The 17,000-nt window shown below is 39.5% G+C and overlaps 1 protein-coding gene across 2 annotated transcripts in view; it reads right to left on the bottom strand.

The window, feature by feature from the left end:
• The window catches only part of LOC147177030 (CUB and sushi domain-containing protein 1-like), a 383,887-nt gene that overhangs the window by 26,174 nt on the left and 340,713 nt on the right, over nt 1–17,000 (bottom strand). For both annotated transcript variants that reach the window (XM_086070543.1, XM_086070544.1), the window contains exons 54-62: nt 16,037–16,234; nt 15,638–15,811; nt 14,674–14,847; nt 14,229–14,402; nt 13,030–13,218; nt 10,090–10,266; nt 6,800–6,985; nt 2,313–2,489; nt 1,400–1,585 (exon numbers count right to left, since the gene is read on the bottom strand). In XM_086070543.1, coding sequence (XP_085926669.1) covers nt 1,400–1,585; nt 2,313–2,489; nt 6,800–6,985; nt 10,090–10,266; nt 13,030–13,218; nt 14,229–14,402; nt 14,674–14,847; nt 15,638–15,811; nt 16,037–16,234 — 1,635 coding nt within the window. The remainder of the gene's footprint in view (nt 1–1,399; nt 1,586–2,312; nt 2,490–6,799; nt 6,986–10,089; nt 10,267–13,029; nt 13,219–14,228; nt 14,403–14,673; nt 14,848–15,637; nt 15,812–16,036; nt 16,235–17,000) is intronic.

Below are 17,000 nucleotides of genomic sequence, written 5' to 3'. Positions count from 1 at the left end.
GATATGCAGGAGTTAGAAGGTGCTATCTAGGGAACAGTTGGGGGTTAGATGCTTTGCTTCAGAACAACTATGGGGAGTCAAAAGGGCTGTTGGATAACAAGGTTGCTTTTACCCCATCTGTGGACACATATGAGGAAACGGTGTCTCCAAAACGGGATCAAATAAAACCCTGCAAATTGTTTGAAGAGCTTTTTGCTTCCTTTCTCTCCCTCTTTTCACTCATTCTTCCCCTTTTTCAATTTCCAGCCTCTCCCTTATTTTCGATCACCTACAGTATCCCCTGCTTCTCTGTTTCCCCTCTCTGTGCATCTCCTCTCTGCTGGCTTTCTTAGCTTTTTCATCTCAGTTCAAAGCCGCAGCAACCGCAAGAGCCAGCTGGAGATTTTGTGTTTGTGGGATGAAATGGCAGAGAGAGTTTCAGGAAACATTCCTTTTAATGTTGTTGAGGAGTGCAGTCCAACTTCTAAATATGGACTCTTGTAAAATGTTGAGCTCATTTGGGTTTAATGCATTCCTTTTTATTTTCTTCATTTGTGTTTGTGGAGAACAAAAGTTGCTGTAGAAATAAACCAGAACTTAACAATTTGTTAATTTCAGTACCAAAGTTTAATATGGCCTCAGCCATGATTGGCTATTGTTATTTTATTTTACTTGGCCACACTGAAAATATCTTACCTAGAGCTTATTACGGTACTACACTTTTATATATTGATACCAATGCCTAATCTTTAGCTGCATAATACTGACTGCAAATTCACTGTTAGCAAATCCACACATTTCTTGTATCGCCGAAGCTTAGTAAGTATGAATAGATACATTTAGTCTGATGAAAAACATTCTTGTTAATACAATTTAGTAGGAGGAGCGGAGAAAACATTTCAGCACCAGAAATGCAAATGTAATCTTATTACACTGCATGCTGAATGTGAAATGGACTTATATATATATATATTGAGAAAACATCTCTGTGTTGTTGTTTTTTATAATAGATTCTGATATCTCCTTTTTATTTATTTATGTTCCTTACTTGTCACAATGATTAGAAACCACAAAAGTACATGTTTGAATGGTTAATTAGCGAAAAAAAATCTTTGTTCTGTATCCAAGTCAGGTTGTCAGCGGTAGCCATCATTTAACAAAGTACTGTAATAACGAGAGACACTTGTGTTGACGCTGTTGTTTACCAAATAAATGGTGTAGGACCGCATGGAATTAAATGGTTTGATGGTCATTTTCAGTTGCTAATGAGCATGTTTTGAATCATTTCAATCTGAGAATAATTGCATTGTTTAAACATACCGTGCATTTGATCACCATCAATGCAGGATGTGTTTTCCTTAATTTTCCTAAATACTTGATTTTTCTTTAAGAGTTTTCTATAAAAACAAACATGTATTACCTTTACAGTTGGGTTTGGTTTGGTTCCATTGTCCATCTGTAGTGCAATGTAAAACACTGTGACCCGGTCCAGGTGGTTCCGTCAGGTGACCCGGGTTACAATGGTATGTCACCGTGTGGTTGAAGGTGAAATAATTTCCCAAGTACACACCATTGGCTATGGGCCCTGGGTCTCCGCAACTGATGACTGCAGGAAGTAGGAGAACATTGTGTTAGGCATGATAATGATCTGCCCTTTAATTTGTAATCGAATCCACGGTTTGCAAATATGTTATGGCAATATATACTCAACAAAAATATAAACGGAACACTTTTGTTTTTGCTCCCAATTTTTACGAGATGAACTAAAACATCTAAAACTTCTTCCACATACACAATATCACCATTTCTCTCAAATATTGTTCACAAACCAGTCTAAGGCCCTGTTCAAACGGAAGCAAAGCCGGCATCGTTCGTACACACAGAAACGTTTCAAGACATGCGCGTGTCCAAAAGAAGACGCTGAGGACATTTTAATGGCTGTAATGTATATGCTAAGTCTGGAGTGGCGCTGTAGCACAGCCACAGGGAGTTAACGGACAGCGTAGAAGAATAATCTGCAAAAAAGACGAACCACTGATCTGAATAGCCGATAGGCCAAGACTTTTGAAGCCTCGAGGCCGCCATATTACTCTATTACTCCTCCCAAGAAACGTTTCCCAACATACAATCCTATACATTTACAGTATAATTTTTAAAAAAAATAAAAAAATAAATAAATAAATAAAACTAAATAAATTGTAACATGCCTGACTTAATCCATTTCCTATTTTAATTTTTTATTTTTAAATCTCTTTGATTTACTAGCTACAAATTGCTGTTTACCAGAGTCAAATTGAGACAATGTGCAGTTTTGAGTCCACTATTTCTCCTACCAGTGCAGTCTGGTGGTTGTCCTGTCCACGTCCCATTTGTTGTGCAGTGTCTGGTCGTCAGGCCTGACGTTTTGAACCCTTCCCAGCACGCGTAAGCCACCGAGCTGCCGAAGGTGATGCCATCACTGAAGACGATCCTGCCTTGGGCCGGGGTGCCAGGGTTGCCACATGACACAGCTGAGAAGTGAAAGCATATTCCAAAATGATGGTTAATCTTATTAATAATGTCGGCGTGAGCAACACCGTGTTGCTGTCACTCAAGGTCGATCGTGTGCATTGTCTGCAATAATGAGATTATCGCTGGAGCCAGATGGAAATAACACAAAATATGTCCTTGAGGTAGTGAGGCTAATTAAATATTAAGGGTTGCTGGAGAGATTCCCAGCAGTGAATAGCAGACAGTGCAGTATTTTAGCAGCGAGCTGCAGGCTAAACACTCCGACAGTATCCACAGTGGTTTCAAACGGCTCCTTGTTGGTTTTGCTCAAAATAAAACTATGCTGCAAATATCAGTCACGATCTCTGGCTACAAAATGAGTACACCTGCTCAATCTAATATAATCCAATAAAATGCATAATAGTATTTAATTTTGATTTACATTTTTTTTAAAGAAAGTATGTATTAAAAAATCGCATATTATTATCATACTAAACATTGCTTTCTAACATTTTGCTAACCAAAATATAAGAAAAAGAAACAGCTCTTTGTATGATCTGAACAGGTTCTGAACCATGGCAAGCAAGCATCATTATCTCAGCCAAGGAGGATCTGTTTTCATCTGCATATGTTTGAGTCCTGTCTACAGCATTGGATCTACTGAATTTGGATGATATTGAAGCTAAGCATTGCTGCAAGCATGTCATGAGTAAATATTTTAAAGCGATGTTCATTGCCACTTTTATTTACAGACCGTACCATACATAACAGCACGAGTACTCAACTGTTGAGTAGTCACCGATACCAATACCAATGGTACTTTTGATACATAAAAACACCCCCACCTAAAAAAAAAACAACAGATAATTTTAAAGAAAAACTATATATCCCAATGTAGCATTTTTACCTTAAATTGCATGAAATTCATGGCAATTTTCCATTCTTCAAATTTCTAGTTCCTGATCGGAAAACGGTGCTGGACGCTGTTGCACGACACCTTGAAATAAGGGCGAGTGTCATCCCTAATATTTTTTATACCATAAAATGTTTCAAAAAGATATGCAAATGAAATAATGTCTGACAAATCTTAATTAATCTGAACACATTTTAATGCTTAATCAGAGTAGCCGATGCATGTGCTTTTCAGAGGTAGGCATTTTACAAAATCTTACTGGTCCATCATTCGTCAACAGCCTGCACACCCTTCTGTCATCGTCGGTCCGTCATTTTTTCAAACTGAACCAAACTATAGTCGCCAGGCCGTCATTTTATTTTTATTCCGTCATCACTCCGTCACCCCTATTTTAGGAGCGACAGACAAAGGTGGGCATTCCGTCAGTTTACTAGTCCACTCGTCCTTCATCAGCAAAAAGGGCGTCCGTCATTATTGACGGACAATCCGTCCGTCAAGAGTGACAGAATTCTGGTTATTTTTATTGATGATGTTCTTGAGGGATCTCAATCCTTGTTTTCCACGTAGACTTCCAGCTGGATATTTCAATTTTTCAATCAATTTTAGGCCTGTGGAGGTTTACGTTTTATGGATGATCTCACTGTCTTTGTAAAGGCAGAACTGTTGATAAAGCTCATGTACATACTATTGTATCAGATAAATGAATTCCAATGCATATGATTAGAAGGGGAACCCAGCAGTTGTGAACAAACAATAAAAATTATTATGGAGAAAACACATCTCTTCAAAGATGTCGAAATTGGAAAATGCCTTTGCATTTGATGTCGCAGACGCTTTGTAGCTTGTTATCCTCACTAAGATCATGCTGTGTGATCGAGGCATTAGCATCATGCCCCATTTGTTTATGCGGGGTTAACAACTGCCTCATCAAACATTTTTTTTTCCAAGAAGGGAACCATGGATATTTAGGTTTTCTGCATTCAATTAGAGAACAGTTTTCAAAATCCATGGAGCCACGCTAACATAAGAAGCACGCTAACATAAAAAGAGCAGCGAGGAAGTAAGCAAGACACTAGAGTACATTCCCTAATGAGAACATGCCAGCTGACGGCTTTAACAAGTGAACACCTATTAATGAGAAACATCAATGTGGGGAACATTAAGAAGGACTGTTTATACTGCTTTCTTTGGGTTTTTAGACTGTGTGTGTCTGCCCACTAAAGTGCATACATGACAAGATGGATGTTTGTATGTCTCCGTGATACATACAACACCCTTTCTGATTCAGCTTTTAACCACCATTAGCGTAATGAAAAACAGGCAAGACACAAAGAATTTGTGTCACAAACAGACAACCTTAGAAACTAGCTGGAGTAAGTGCATATGTGTTTGTGTAAGATTCAATGATAGATAATGTAGTAGGGTTGGGCATTGTGAAAAAAAAATATTTATCCATTATAATTCTCTTTCACTATTACTTAATACAAAAACTTGAATACACATTTGAATTTGATTGCTTATTAAACAAAAAATAGAGATCAATATTTCCAAGATGTTGACAGGTTGCAGATACATCCATGCAACATTAGGTGAACAACGCTCCATCCACCAAGTTTGATGTAATTTGATAGTTGCAATCGTTTCAACAAACTTTGTAATATAACAGTTCAAAATAATCATGCACCAAAATGTTGCCCAATTTCTTCTACAGCAGCCTGCCTTGTGGCATCATCTGTTTGCTGCCAAGTAAGGAAATCCATTATTTCTCAATTACTTCAAGGCATAGTGATTAAAAAATCTACATTTCAAACAGAATCTCTAGATCAATCAAATTCCACGTGATCAACACAATTCTGAGTCATACAAATCAATTTAGCATGCGCATTCCTAATATGATTTTATACATGGATGGTGTAAAATGTAATATTATTGATCGCTACCACTGAATGTAATGTGGGTTTTTAATTTAACTGTTCAATAAGAGCAGGAGAAATGATTATGATTTAATGGGCTCATGACTGAAAGGGAACTCGTACAATATTTTCAATACGTGCCATTGACCTGATGGGCCCCAAAGTGACATACTTATCTAAAAGGATCTTTGTGTAGTTTGTCACTTTTTTTACTCGCGACTGCCACCCCTGGCCCAAAGCGTAACCACAGCATCTGTGTCAGACTCGTTCATGGTGCGCGTGCGAGTACGTGCACCATCTTAAAGCGACAGCCACAGTTGACCTACCATGCAGGGCACTGCAATTGTTCTAAAGTAACAATACTTTTACTTCCGTATAATTTCTGCCTGCTTTACCAACCCCAAAATGCAAAGTGCAGACACGTAACACACTGGAGGTGAGAATGGGGAAATAACGCCGCTTCCCTTTTCTGGTTTCTCCGCAGCGCTATGAGGACCCACTTTAATTTCCTCTAAAATCTCAAGGGTTTAAGAGGCATCTTTGGAAACTGCTGTTGTATAGGGATCCCTTTGTTAGCACAGATTGGGAAATCCAGCGCAGTCACAAGCTGAAATCCTCTACATCTAGGCCACACGCACGCACGCACACACACGCACACATGCACATCTCAGCAGTTTCCTTCTGTTACCCCCAAAATGCTTCATGTAGCTGTAGCTTTCATTTCAAATGGCCTGCTATGCATTGACTGTTGTAGTTTTAACCTCTGTTGCCGTGTGACCTTTCAATATCCAGATTGATGCGTATCACTCATTTCTGTGCTCATTTCACAAAAATGTATAGACTCTATGCAACAAGAATTAGAAGCTTACTGTGACTAAGATGCCAAGTGAGCTGGATGGCACTATATTCTTTAAAGGAGAGATTAAGTTGCTCAACTTGGGAGGAGGCTAAGCTGATTTATTTTTACATATATTTCAGAATAATTAAGTTCATATTTCAGGAAGGCAAAGAGGTTTACACCAAATTTGCACTCCTTCATATTTTTGCTTTAGACCAACTTTTATTTATTTATGCTAATTTGCTCAAAGTTTTGTTTATATAAGAGAGCCACCCTTAACCTTAAAAAAAAAAATAGAAGAAAAAGGATAAATGCTGCATATTAATACGATATCTCACAAACCAGGATATATTAGTTTTGCACTGTAATCTGATTTGGTTGCTAACATTTTCACACTAACAATAATGGGCTTATGGATTTTGTATCTCTGGTCTATGATTGGCTGGCGACCAGTCCGGGGTGTATCACTTTTTTCACCCATTATCAACAGACACCTGCTCAATCCAATTGAGTGCTATTGAAATGAATTGATGGATTCCAAAGCAAATGGTTGCAGAAGAGTTTTTGTCTCAAACGACCCCCCCCCCCCCCCCCCCCTCTGTGTGTGAGTTGAGGAGTGAGAGTATTTCACATCACTGCAGGTGCCCGGTTGCTGGGCTCGCTCACCTTGACAGACGGGCTGCGTTCCACTCCAGGTGCCGTTGTGGAGGCACGTCCTCTCAGCTGAGCCAATCAGATTGTATCCTGCCTCGCAGCTGAAACGCATCAGGCTCTTGGTTTTAAACTCTTCCCCTCCTAAACGGGCACCGTGGGGAGGAACCCCCGTGTCCCCGCACATCCCTGGACTCAGACCTAAAGTGAGAAGAGGAAATAGTTAGAGTTAATGTCCCTAACACTAACAGCCTGGAAGGTGCACACCCGCATAGAAAGGGGGAGAAAGAAACGCAGGCAACATACAGTACAGTATAGAGAAATGGAAGTATGGACTTCGTACAAAATTACTAATGTACAAAATAACTTTTATGCATTATGCAAATGACAAGATGTCTCATGCATTGAACATGTTGGCTGTAATGTAATTCATCATTGTATCACTGTTGATACTATTAGACTCCCCGTTTTGCATTCACTCTATACTAGGGCTGTGCATTTAATCGAAATTCAATTAAAATGTTTATTCTTACACTCCACAATTACAAAATCTGCATAATCGTCAGAAAAAAAAGATTATTACTACTAATTTCGAGTTGTTTAAATTTACACCTTTTTAAAATAACTAATTTAATAAATTTTGTTTAGTCCCAAAGGAATTTGCATAATTAGAGTGTGTCAAAGAATTTTATTTGTCTTAATATTTTTTTTACGTTTAAACATTTTCTTGTTTTGTAACAAAAAATAAATGATCATCTAATCGTGATTTCCATTATTACCAAAATAATAGTGATTCATATTTTCATCATAATCGAGCAGCCCTACTGTATATTTAAATGTCTTTAATCCCTTCTAAATGCTGTTAATTGTATATTTAACAAGTTATATACTTTATAGTCTTCAATACAAATGTATATGTCTGAATATTGCAGCCGTAACAATTTAATTCCCCTCACGTTATGAATACAATATCTATCAATCTATATCTCTAAGAGCCCGTTCTAAAAATAGCTCACCGCTGATGGGACATTGTGATTTTCTAGAACACAGATTTCAAACTTAAGGCACGGAGGCCAGATCTGGCCTACGATATCATTTTAAGTGGCTCGTGAATGCAAATGTCAATAAGAGAGAAAATATATAGAAAAATAATTTACTGGCTTCTGATGACAAAACTAGTTAGCCACTAATTTATACTGTATATACGATAAACTTTTGTTGCGGTTTACAGTCACAACAGGCCTCCAAGGGCCTACGATGTGGCCCGCGACAAAAATCTGTTTTACACTCCTGTTTTAGAATGTTGCAGAAGTGGAATATCGTTATTGTCACTGCAAATGCAATGAAATTTCCCTGATCAGACTCAACCTTTCCAAGAGACCTGTAAAAATAATGAGCAAACAGAAGGAGACAGGATTGAAAGGCCTGTCGGTACTCGCTTAAAAGCGTTCCAAGATCTTCGGGAAGGGAAGATGAGGGAATACAAAGACACGGCTTGAGCCATGTTGCCGGAGGGGAGCATAGTGTAAGCCTGGGGAAAAAAAACACCTTGCAAATGCAGCACATACAGACATTATCTCTAGCTTTGTACATGAGATGGGGAGGGTGGAATTGCAGTACGACGGAACCCGGCAAGGTAATGTGATACACACTTTAGAAATCTCAAATTTGCTCAAATTGGTAGGCCTTTGTTGTAGCTCTGTTACAACACGGCTGGTGACCTCTGATCTAAGATACAGGTGCAGATCAATTTTCCTTATTTCACTATTGCTCACAAATATGTATCCACCTTAACAACACAAGCGAATATTAATACAAAGGCTGGACATTTATGAAGTTGTATATCTGGTGCTGGTCCAGCATCCTTGGGATATTGAAGCCATGCTGATTAGTTTTAGTAATGTTAAGAGTTAGATATCAAAAAGGTTTTGGGGTAAAAATGCATTTACGATAATATGATGTCATTTTATAGATACATACAGTATATACTGAGGCATTAACATATGGAGCAACACCCATGCAAACTAGCATGCTAAATTGTTCTAGCAGTGAAAGCGCAGAGCGTGTCACAACTTTAGGAGCTTAAATTCCACCGGTAGGGATTTGTGACTTTAAGAGCTCCCATCGAGGCGTCGTGCATCTCAATGAGGGTCTCCAGCTGCAGGATGGATTCTGCCCTGCTGAGCCTTCTGGTCCGAGGCCAGCCGAGCGAGCTTATTGCGTTCCGGCTGTTGAGGCAGTTGATGCTGTCTTCGGAAATGATCGGTTGTAGTGTTATGAGGTGTGTATAATAGCCGCACTTGACAACATGAGTATAGTAAACCAGGACTCTTCGTCTTGTTCTCCTTCAACCTCCTCAAACAGGTAGACCAAGCCAGGATAAAGCGTGCTTTTCACTTTCGTAAAATTATTTAAAAAGATCATTAAGACAAGACTTTTTCCCCCCCGCAAATATTTCTTAGTAATTGGTTTAGATGTCTTTTGGAAATCATAAAGAAGCAAGACCCAGACAGAGTTTGACATTTCTTGAATATACAGCAAGTATTTGGAAAAAGTAGAAGGGTATTTGATGACCTTTGTTCGAATGACATCAACAATTCAGTCTGAGAAAGAGTCATCAGAGAGAGGTGGCCTCGAACATATTGTGCCGGTCGTTGCTCTTCACATTTGTCATGGATCGGGAAAAAAATAGCAAATGCTTTCAAAAAATGCTCTGGTCTTTTCTGGTTGGTATGCTACGAGCTGAATATTAAATTTTACAATTGTTTACATAAATAGGTACGCGTGTATTTCTTTTCTTTTCGAATAAAGAAAAAATATATACAACATATAAATGAAAGCTTAGGCATAAACCAAATTCAGAATTCTGCCAGTATTATTTTGAGTGTATACTGATTCTTCCCCCCCCCCCCCCCCAAATGTGATTAATTCCACTTTGTTTGGCTTTTTGGTTCAATACTCTACGTGTGAAGATTTTCCCTACACAGATTTGATACATTCGACTTTATTTTGCAATTCTATTAATTTCATTTTTTTGATTATTTTTAGATTCATGAGTACTTTGTGCTGGAAAAGTCACTCAGGACTTTCTCAACTCATTTATTTGAGAAAAAGTTTGTTTTGCTGCTTTCATCAGATCCAAAATGCATCATATTTCCCTCCTGGCATTGATTTGAATTGAGATGCTGCTGGGAGATGCTGTGACCCACTAAGCTTGCACATTTAGAAACAACTTGCTTTGCACACAAATCTTGTCTATTTACTGCAACTTGTATGCAGAACAGATAAGAGCCGAGTAACTTTACCAGTGCAGTAGGGCGGCGCTCCGCTCCAAGTGCCGTCCTCTTGACAGTGGCGTGTAGCATTGCCCACTAGCGTCCCTCCTGGCAGACAGGAGTACTGCAGCACAGAGCCATAATTCCAGCTGTGCGTCCCAGGGATGATCGCATTTGGGGGCACACCAGGGTCACCACAGGAAATAGCTACAGAGGTTGAACGAGAGAAAAGGAGGGAGGGCGGGGGGGATGTTAATGTACTTGGGAATGTGTCCAAGTATGGATTGCATCAACTTCTGTAAGTAAGGGTCAAAAGAAAGGGAGTGAAAAAGGAAGATTGCGAAAGAAGGTAGGTGATAGCGTGATTAATGGTGCATGTTTATATTTACGTGTATTACGATGCTGGAACAAGATAAATATGGTAAAAAGCAACTATCTGGAATGAATGAATGAATAATAATCATAATAGAGTAGAAACTGGGATGCTTGTTGAAATGCAAGCAGATTTTTATTTTTATTTTTAAGAAAGATGCACCTCTAAAGTCATCAGGTGTTTGTACTTGAACTGGCGTCATGAATGTCAAATGAGACCTCAGTTCAGCAAAAACCAAAGTGGCTGTGTCTACTACTTGGACCATGGATGATAAGGGTGTGAATTGCCTAGTACCTGGCGATTCGATTTGTATCACGATTCATAGGCCATCGATTCGATTAATCCCGATACAAATCTATAAATTGATTATTGCGAAAAAAAATTATGACAATCTATCTACCTACGGCTCCATCAAATCCAAAATCATGTTACACCACCTGCGCTACCATTTAGACCTGCTTTTACCGAGTCTAAAATCGAGCCTACTTTGTTACCAAATTGCCAGATGCTTAGGGGTTGCGGCAGCTGTTTCTGCCGGAACGCCCAGAGAGGCGCAACACCGACCAAAACATGGTAGACGAGAAGGGATCTGCCACAACAAGTCTAACATGTTTTTATATACAGTGACAACTAAGAATGTTATGACATGAGATGCGCACATCTCGGAGTTCATCCAAATTTTGGGCACTAGTTGATATCTAATGCCCTGGCTGCATGAAAGGTAGAAATGTGTGTCACTACATTGCAAATGCCCCATGAAAGAACAGAATAACACTTAAAAAAAAAAATCCATAATTCTAGGCAGGAATTAACTAACATACCCAAATAAGTGTATTGCCCATTTATCAACAATGTGTGCACCAATAATTGATTCCAAATGACAAACAACAAAACTTCCATAACATTAAGGATGGACATCACAGAACAAAATCTTCCATTTTCCTCTTCAATTTTTGAAAAATTTGACATTTTACAGAGGTCAGGCAGCACAGCGCTCTAGATGACACAGATATGAAATTGCCCTCCATTTTCTATTTCTGCCAAACAATTGGTCCAGTGCCCCTCAGTCACCCGCTTCTCTCCTCCCAATTTTTTGATAAGACCATGTTCCTGGAATTTAATGCCCTATGCTCTACGTCTACCTTGCCCTCTTTGTCCCATTCCTCATTTCTACATCCGTGCTGCCATGTCCTCATTGTAGTCCCTCCGCCACACTTGACTTTAATCTCTCTGACTTATCCGCCATATATAGATGCCATATAGATGCCCCTGCAAACGTGTTAGTACTTTGAGACAAATGCCTTTACATTTGTTGTAGGTTGAAAACAATTGGTCGGCACATCAAAAGATAAGTAAAAGAAAAATGATCAACATTTCAGGTACTTAGAGTAAAAGTGTCAATTAGAACATTATTTATAAAGGAAGCATCACTTTTTTAGGTGATGAAACAGTATTGAAACAGACAGATTTAAGGATGCTGGAGACCACTTTTTTCAGACTGATACCAGTACGCAACACTTGAGTCATCACCAATACTGATACCAAGTACCGATACCACTCGTATATTTGATACATAAATTCTCCCTCCAAAAAATGAAAGAAAGACCTATATATCCCAACATAGCATTGTCCCTTAAAATAGCATGAAATTCTTCTCATTTCTAATTTCACCGTCAGGAGTACTGATACCTTGAAATAAGGCCTGGTATCGGTACTCGCCTATCCTTACTTCAAAAAAATATATGTTTTTCACCATGGAACATTTGGTGGAGCAGCACAAGTGCAAAATTAAGTTTGAAGTGATGGAACTGGAAGTGTTAGTGGCAGAAAAGTCAGCAACCGCATAAAAAAAAAGCTTTTGTTTAATCTAACTCAACCTGAGTGTGTGTGCTTGGAAGTATGTATGTGTCCATCCTGCATAATATTGTGCTTACAACTTGGGACAGCACACCCAAAAAATTGCTCTGGGGGAGGTCCCGCAATTGTCACACTGTGCTGACCCAGGGAGTGTATGTATTTTATCTTCTGTCATATTGCCATAACATAAAATACACTCCCACAACTTTAAACAACCACTTTAAGCCTTCTGTAAGAAAGTCTCAAAGGGCCCTTTGAAGGTCTGTTCAACAGTGTGATTGGACAGATAAGTTCTCCTTTTTCAATTTTTTTCTTTCAACCTGTCCTCATACTAAATCACACAGCCACATGAACAATTTATTACTTTTCAGGCTTTCCTTTGAACCTTCTCATGTCGTCTGTCTTTTAGTTAGTTCAAAACGCTATTTATCTCAGACATGACATGCATGCATGCATGCATGATGTAGCCCCATACTGGGCACTGTGGCATGTTGTTATTTGAATTAGTATTCAAAGGATCTTAAAAAAAAAATCTCTCAGGCAGTAAAACAATCAAAAATGCTATAGCGTGATTATTTGAAAGGTAATGAAATACAGAAAACATTTGACATTTTAATTTTACAGCAACCTTCCATCCACCCATTTGTCACCATATTCTTGAAAAGAAATTAGAGTGACAATTTTAGTTGATGGAATTTTTTTTTAAACTATTATAATGATGATTAAACGTCTATCCTCACCCGAGCATCGAGGGGCTGGCCTGTCCCAGCGTCCATCGTGCAGGCAGGTGAGAAGTGCCGAGCCGAGCAGGTAGAAGCCTCGTTTACAGTGGATGGACACGGTTATGCCGTAGCTAAAGATTTCCGGGTAACGCAGTCCAGACTGCCGCACTCCATTCTCCACATGTCCGGGATCAGAACAGTTTACCACTGGTGACAAAGGAGAATACATGAGCAAGTTAGAGACTACATCATTTCATGCTTGTGATAAAACAAGTATTTTTTTTTTTATTCATCCAACTTTATTCTTGTATGATGTTGTATTTCATGCCAGTGTGCCCCAATTAATCTTTTGTAGACGCTGCTGTCACTAAATATTTACGGATTGAGTCATTAATTATTAGGAGAGTTGCCCTTTGATGTCCACTAGAAAGACAAGCAGCTTTGAAGCATGTGTCAAGGTAGCTGGTCCATTTAGTTAAACAGTCTTTGGGCTTAATGTCAGTCAAAAAGTGCCGTTTTGTTTTCTGCATGTCACTGGGGAGACTGACATTGACTCTGATTCAAGTCCAAGAGGGGAACATGCAATATGAATATGTGTGTGAGTGTGTGTGTGTGCGTACGCGCGAGTGGGCACCCGAGGGGAACGAAGGGGGGAAAAAAGCCTCTTAATTGACAGCTGCCGCTGAGAAGCAAAAAGTGAGGGAGTTGGAAAAATTCCTTGAATGGGAGACAGCTGTGTGTAGCTCTGCTGTATCGATCTGCCCCGGTGACCGAGCAGAGCGCCTGAGTGTTTGCACAATTTAATACATCATAACTGCTACACCACAACAAGGTCAGTGGGGGTTGGCAATGTTACATCCACGCATGATTAGCCGAGCGGGATGCATCTGTGGATTTACAAGTTGAGACTCACAAGTGTTGTGGAAACTCACACCGGTCACAATATTAGGCACACTTGCAGAAAAACCCATTCATGAATTCTCTGCACTGGGTTTCAGTCAGTTACAGGGCCCATATAGCGATAAATATCCATTCACGCTCTCATTTACACGTTCACTAAGTGAAAAATGACAAATGAGAGCCAATAAAAGACCGGCATACAATTCTAATGACACAACTGCCATAACAACATAATACAGTAAATAGACTTTTTATGCTAACATTATTTAAATCTTTACACCCACATTTGACAATAACAGAACTGTGTTAATTGTTACCTTTGCAAAGAGGTAGGGGGCTGCTCCACTGCCCGTTGAGTCGACACTGAGCGCGAGCATTTCCACTCAGGATGTAACCTTTGTTACAGGTGAAGTTGACAACATCGTTGAGGTTGAACTCGCTGCCGTTAGTCCGCCCATTGGCCGGGTTTCCGGGGTGACCACAAGTTATGGCTGAGGGTAGAATGTAGATGTTACCAACAGTCTTTGAAAGATCAATTATAACAACAACAAAAAATGACAACCATCATACACTTTACATCTGCACAATAGAATTCAAGCGTTATATATCACTGATGCCGTCAGAAAGGTATTACTATTGATGTAACAATTACTAGATCCCACATGTGTAGCTAATGTTGTTACAAATAAGCAAATATGTAGATCTTTATCATTTTCTCACGATAAAAAGAGAGTTTCATGACACTCAATATCAGGTACTTACGGACGCAAACAGGTGTTGTTCCAGACCACCGATGGTCTTGTTGGCAGATTCTGACAGATGTGCCGATCAAGCGATATCCCAGCATGCACTGGTACACCACTGTGTCGCGGTAACTTGAGCCATCACCGCTAATGTGCCCATTTATGATAGGATTTGGAGAGTCACAGTGGCCAGCTAGACAGGGGGGGGGGGGGGGGGGGGATCCATTACGTTGGAATACTACATCAAAAGATGCATACAAAATAAGCAAGTAAAAGGTCACATCAATGCATTTGTATAGATTTATCTTGTTGACCTTGTGGCATAACTTTCTTTGGAAAGAAGGCACTGTGATGTCCTTCAATCGCACGTGGCACTACCAGGCTCAAACACGTTTAAATAATTTTGTATTCTTGAGTCAGTACTTTTAGGAGTGAATAGGGCATTTTGTGATAAAAAAGGCATCACTGCTGCATTGTGCAACTATGTGGTCAAAAGTATTGGAACACCAAGTGAACAGTGAGTTTTCCCTGCTCTGCAGGCACAGCAGCAATAAGGAAGATTTTCTCAAATATGCTGAAGCGTGTCTGTGGAACGTTTTGTCTATTCATTCTGAAGAACAGAGGTCACTGATGTTGGACCTGAGAGCGAGCCTGTCTCACCATCTCTGTTCGTGTACATCTCAAATGTTTTTTGATGAGAGGCTTTTTTTCCACATCAGACTCACCCAAGCATGCCTTTGCGGATATTGCTTTGTGTAGTGGGAACAGAAAAATGAAGAATGAAGATTGAGTGATAAATGTTTGGGGCAGTATGCTAAGCAAATGGTTTGCTTGTCTACCCCACAGTCCAGAGGTTCAGTTCAGTTTTATTAACCCTCATGCCTTATTAGGGAGTGCTCTTTCAAGAGAGTCTCATGATACTTGCTTAGTTCGGACATGCATGGTGACATACTGTAATCCAAACTAAATGTATTTATACTTACCGAGACACCTTGTTTCAGAACCACTCCACAGCCCGTTGGCGCCACACTCTCTGACATGGGACCCCACCAAAGTGTAGCCATGGTTACACATCAAGATTGCAGTTGCACCAAATGTGGTCAGTGTTCCAAGTTTGGTGCCAAATGGTGGAGAAGGAAGATCCCCACAGGACAAGACTGCAAAGAAAAATGAGAACTTAATAATAAAGAACATGGCAATAAAATCATCCATTAAAAAAATAAGAGTGGCATACTGAACTTCTGGAATGTAGGCTACAATGAAATATAACTATAATTCCAAATGTAACAACAAAACAAAACCCACAATATTTTTTGGGGGGGAAATGTGGACAAACTAAACTGTTGTGCAACTTGCAACACAAAATTACTTATTTGACTTACTCTTGCATGTAGCTGGGTCATCCGACCCTTCCCAAGTCCCATTGGCAAGGCAGCTTAGTGTCCGGTGTCCCGCTCCGAAAGAGTACCCCGCTGAGCATTCCAACATGGCTAAGGAGCCAAACTCTTCCAGTGTACCAGACAGCAGACGGTAGGTCATATGTTCTGACAAGGTACCCTCAATGCTGGGACAATGGATGGCTGGGAAATATATGGAAGGTCATGAGAGCTGAATTAATGAAGAGTGCAGTTAATGATGGTGGCTGTAGCTTAGCATATGAGGAACTGGCTGTTACGATTTGCTTTTACAAACAAAGAGTTGTCTAGTACAAGACCCTAAAAATATATACACAAAAAAATATCTTCCTGAACTCTGCCAAGGTGCCCTTAACTGCTAATAAAGAGGAAATGAAGACACCGCCAGCCTGTCACAATTTATTGTCCAGCTTGACCAAGCAAATCACGCTAATGTTAGCCGCTATCGCTAGCTGCTAGTGTAACTTGACACCAAAGTTAGAGCGCGCAGTGGTTAACTTGTACTTTGACGTGTGTGTTAAAAAAATATCCATGTCGAATGGTAAAACTACAGATGAATTTTTTTTTTTTAATGGTGACAATTGGACTTAAGACAAGATCAATTGTTTTATTCATCTTTTGACTGAAATATATTTTATTTGGCCTTCCAGGTGCCACTGTAGAGCATATTTGAATAATATCAGTAGTATAAATTGAGTCCAGTCTACAAACTTATGTTTCATGTTTACCTATAAGTTGGACAATGAACAGTACATGTGAGGAGCTATAGCCCAACTATGAACATTCTTGAAATATATTAGCCACATAGCACTCCTCTCTTGTCCTCCAATCACAACTCTGGCTAAATATTTATACTTAGGGTTTGTGGTTTATGGATTTTACATCAAACCTTGCTGATGCTCCAAACAAAACAAAATGTAGTTGTTTTCTG

The sequence above is a fragment of the Leptonotus elevatus genome, chromosome 3 (genome assembly GCF_054856555.1).
Source record: "Leptonotus elevatus isolate MCC_2025b chromosome 3, RoL_Lele_1.0, whole genome shotgun sequence".
Taxonomy (NCBI): domain Eukaryota; kingdom Metazoa; phylum Chordata; class Actinopteri; order Syngnathiformes; family Syngnathidae; genus Leptonotus; species Leptonotus elevatus.
Note: the sequence above shows the minus strand (reverse complement) of the source record. Positions and strands in the feature narration are given on the sequence as shown.